This window comes from Melitaea cinxia, chromosome 11 (genome assembly GCF_905220565.1).
Source record: "Melitaea cinxia chromosome 11, ilMelCinx1.1, whole genome shotgun sequence".
Taxonomy (NCBI): Eukaryota; Metazoa; Arthropoda; class Insecta; order Lepidoptera; family Nymphalidae; genus Melitaea; species Melitaea cinxia.
Window position 1 is genome coordinate 187220 of NC_059404.1, and position 3336 is coordinate 190555.

General features: G+C 33.3%; 1 protein-coding gene across 1 annotated transcript; it reads right to left on the reverse strand.

The window, feature by feature from the left end:
* LOC123657949 (piggyBac transposable element-derived protein 3-like) lies at positions 1-618 on the reverse strand. Its single transcript, XM_045593429.1, has one exon. The coding sequence runs from the start codon at positions 616-618 to the stop codon at positions 1-3; it is 618 nt and encodes a 205-aa protein (XP_045449385.1).
* Between the last annotated feature and the right edge of the window lie 2718 nt (positions 619-3336).

Here is a 3336-nt window from a genome sequence, read left to right on the forward strand (position 1 = left end):
TCATGCGTTACACTTTGGACAAAAACATTTGGTTTGATGTTTGGTACAGTTTCTACACCTGTCTTTTGTCATAAAAGTAGGAAGATGTCCCGTCAGGTCGTAACGAGTAGCGTCATCAGGTCTCTTCGCAATTGGCGTTTTTACTTTTCTCACAAATTTGGAAAATGCTACAGGTTGTAGATTTGAAGAACTCCTCTCAAATAAACGCAGTTGCCTAAATAATGCGACTCGAAACTTCTTGAGTGGCAATAGTTTTTGTTTACCACTGTTTTCATGACGATACAGCAGCCAGAAATTATTGATGCAGATGTCCAGAATCTGTGAAAATAATACTAAATACCAACGATGACCTTTCAACTCAGTACGGTATAAAGTGACTAGCATGTCGGCTAGATCAACTCCACCCATATTTCCGTTATAATGTTTTATTAAATTTGGGCATGTGACTGGATCTTTCTTCTTTTCTTCTTTCTTGTACCGCATTACATTCTGTACAGGATGGGCTTCAACATAAGTACTTGCAGCTAAAACAAACTTATTGTCAAACCACTTTACAACAGCGATATTATGTTCGCGAGACACGACTTGAGCAATAGCCCCCCTGCCTCTTTTCTTCATATCCTTATCACTTGGTTATTTTTTCTCTACCCCTCGAAGTCGATTTGCCCTAATTGTAATTTGTACTCATTTCTCACATGATGCATCAGTTCGAAGAAGAATAGAAGGTGAGTTTGTAGTAGAATCGACAGTTTTTTATCCGAATCTCGGCTCTTCATGGACAGAAGCAATGGCGTATATTTCTCGATACTCACAGTCATCACTATCGGAGATGTTTACATTTTCAACAGAAGACGCTACTGATCGGACAGAGGAACTGTCTTCTGAGATGTCTTGACAAGGCCTACATATCTATCTATGAGATGTCTGGAAGAAATGGCTAATTAGCCATAAGTCCGCCTATTGTACTTCACTGTCTGTAACTATTTTTATGCTTTGTTTGTATATGTATTTGTGGTATACAATAAAGTATAAAATAAATAATAAATAATATCTGGAATTCATCTTCCGAAGATTCGCTGGATTCCACATCAGACGTAACTCCGCATTTAGACACCAAAGCTAGGATTTTTCTACTCCTAGTCATCTGAAAGAAAAGTGTTGCAAGCTAAGGAATAGGGATTTGGTGAAACGGGTAATATAAATTGTTGTCATGCATTATGAAAAAAAAACTCGGTTTGAGCAAAGGCTTGAATATATAGTAGCACAGTAGGCAATGTGCACTTTAAGACACAACATTCACAAACAGTTATACTCTGTGACGTTGGCAGTGTGCATTTAAATATACACAAGAAATGTTGAGTCATTCGCGGTGAACCAGGCAGTGCGTATTTTAATGCACACATAACAAAAATTGTGAATATATGTATATACAAAACAAATAGCTCAAAAATAATATCACCAAATAATTGCATAAAGCTTTCAGAAAGTAAAATTATAACAATTTTATACATTTAACCTAATTATATTTAGATAAAATAAGATACTTACAGGGTGTTGCGCAGGCTTTGACCGACGGCTCGCCATTTTGTTCACCACTGACAATATGTGTGCGAGAGGGATATAACTTTCTTTTTCTTATGTAAAGAAACACCTACGAAGTCACTTTGAATTTTTACTAAAGCGATTCGATGTTAATATTCCATTAAAAAAAAACTTAAATAAATGTGCATTTAAGTTCACAATGTCAAGTATAGGGTTAACTTTTTACTGGGTGTACCGATTTTAATAATTTTTAATTTAATCGAAAGCTGGTGTTTGTCATGTGGTCACATATAAATTTTATTGAGATCTGATAACTACTTTTTGAGTAATCTTTGATAACGCGTCGCTACTTGACTATTTTTTCGTCGATCTACGTTGTATTACTCGTCAATGTAATTGAAGTCGGTTTTTTTTTTCGTTTGCGAGCAAACACAATTATTTGAGATCGGTAGTAAACATGTTAAATACAAATAAATATACATACATTATTTCCCTGTATTTCTATTTATAGTTAACCACAATAATAGCAATATCATGTTCATAAATTTAAAAAAAGGAAATATTATCAAACTCGACCTAAACAAGATCTACATTCAACATTTTAGAAAGCTTGTTACATAACTTATACATATTATTGATACAAATGATACAAATATTTAGGAATGACGTCAAGTATCGCTAAATACCTCGCTAAATAAGATTATAAATGTGAATGTAAGTTTGTTTGTTAGGCTTTCGCCCGAAAACCAACTAACCGATCATCATGAAACTTTTTACACATATTCTCGGAGGTTTTAGAAGTAACATAGGATACTTTTTATTAGAAAAAAAAATTAAAGTTTATTTTTCATCTACACCACCTACGCAATTTAGATAATAAATTTCCTTTCTATGTATGGGTTGTCTGGAAGAAATGGCTAATTAGCCATAAGTCGGCCCATTGTACTTCACTGTCTGTAACTATCTTTATGCTTTATTTGTAATATATTTGTGGTGTACAATAAAGTATAAAATAAATAAATAAATAAATAAATAAATAAATAAATAATGCATGCGAAGCCGCGGGTAAAAGCTAGTTTGTCTCTAAATATAATGTATGTGTGTCATGTACATAAATCCATAAAAATTCATATAACTATAGTTCTATATACTTTGTATAATATTAAAATAAACATTTGACTATTTAATTATTAATATTTGTAACGAGAGACGTACGCTACATCTTCCTTCAAATATTTAGTTAAAATGTTTGTAAACATCGAAGGCATCGAGATATTTCAGCGCACAGTGATAAGCTCGGTACATACAATATATTCCAGTAGCACGTTTATCTCGTGTGAAACAATTGTGGCTCTATAAATCAAAGTACGTAAGTATTTACTTTGTAATATTTGTAAATACACTAAGCGATCCGCGCGACTTTACCTTCAGATAATTGTGTTTGCAGACAAACGAAAAAAACCGACTTCAATTACATCGACAAGTAATACAACGTAGATCGACAATAATTGTGTTTGCTCGCAAACGAAAAAAAAACCGACTTCAATTACATCGACGAGTAATACAACGTAGATCGACGAAAACATAGTCAAGTAGCTACGCGTTATCAAAGATTACTCAAAAAGTAGTTATCAGATCTCAATAAAATTTATATGTGACCACATGGCAAACATCAGCTTTCGATTAAATTAAAAATTATAAAAATCGGTACACCCAGTAAAAAGTTATTGCGGATTTTCAAGATTTTCCCTCGATTTCACTGGGATCCCATCATCAGTTCCTGGTTTCCTTATC

Bases quoted from the DNA above. Each gene is read 5' to 3' on its own strand.
- LOC123657949 (XM_045593429.1), bottom strand. From the start codon at position 618: ATGAAGAAAAGAGGCAGGGGGGCTATTGCTCAAGTCGTGTCTCGCGAA.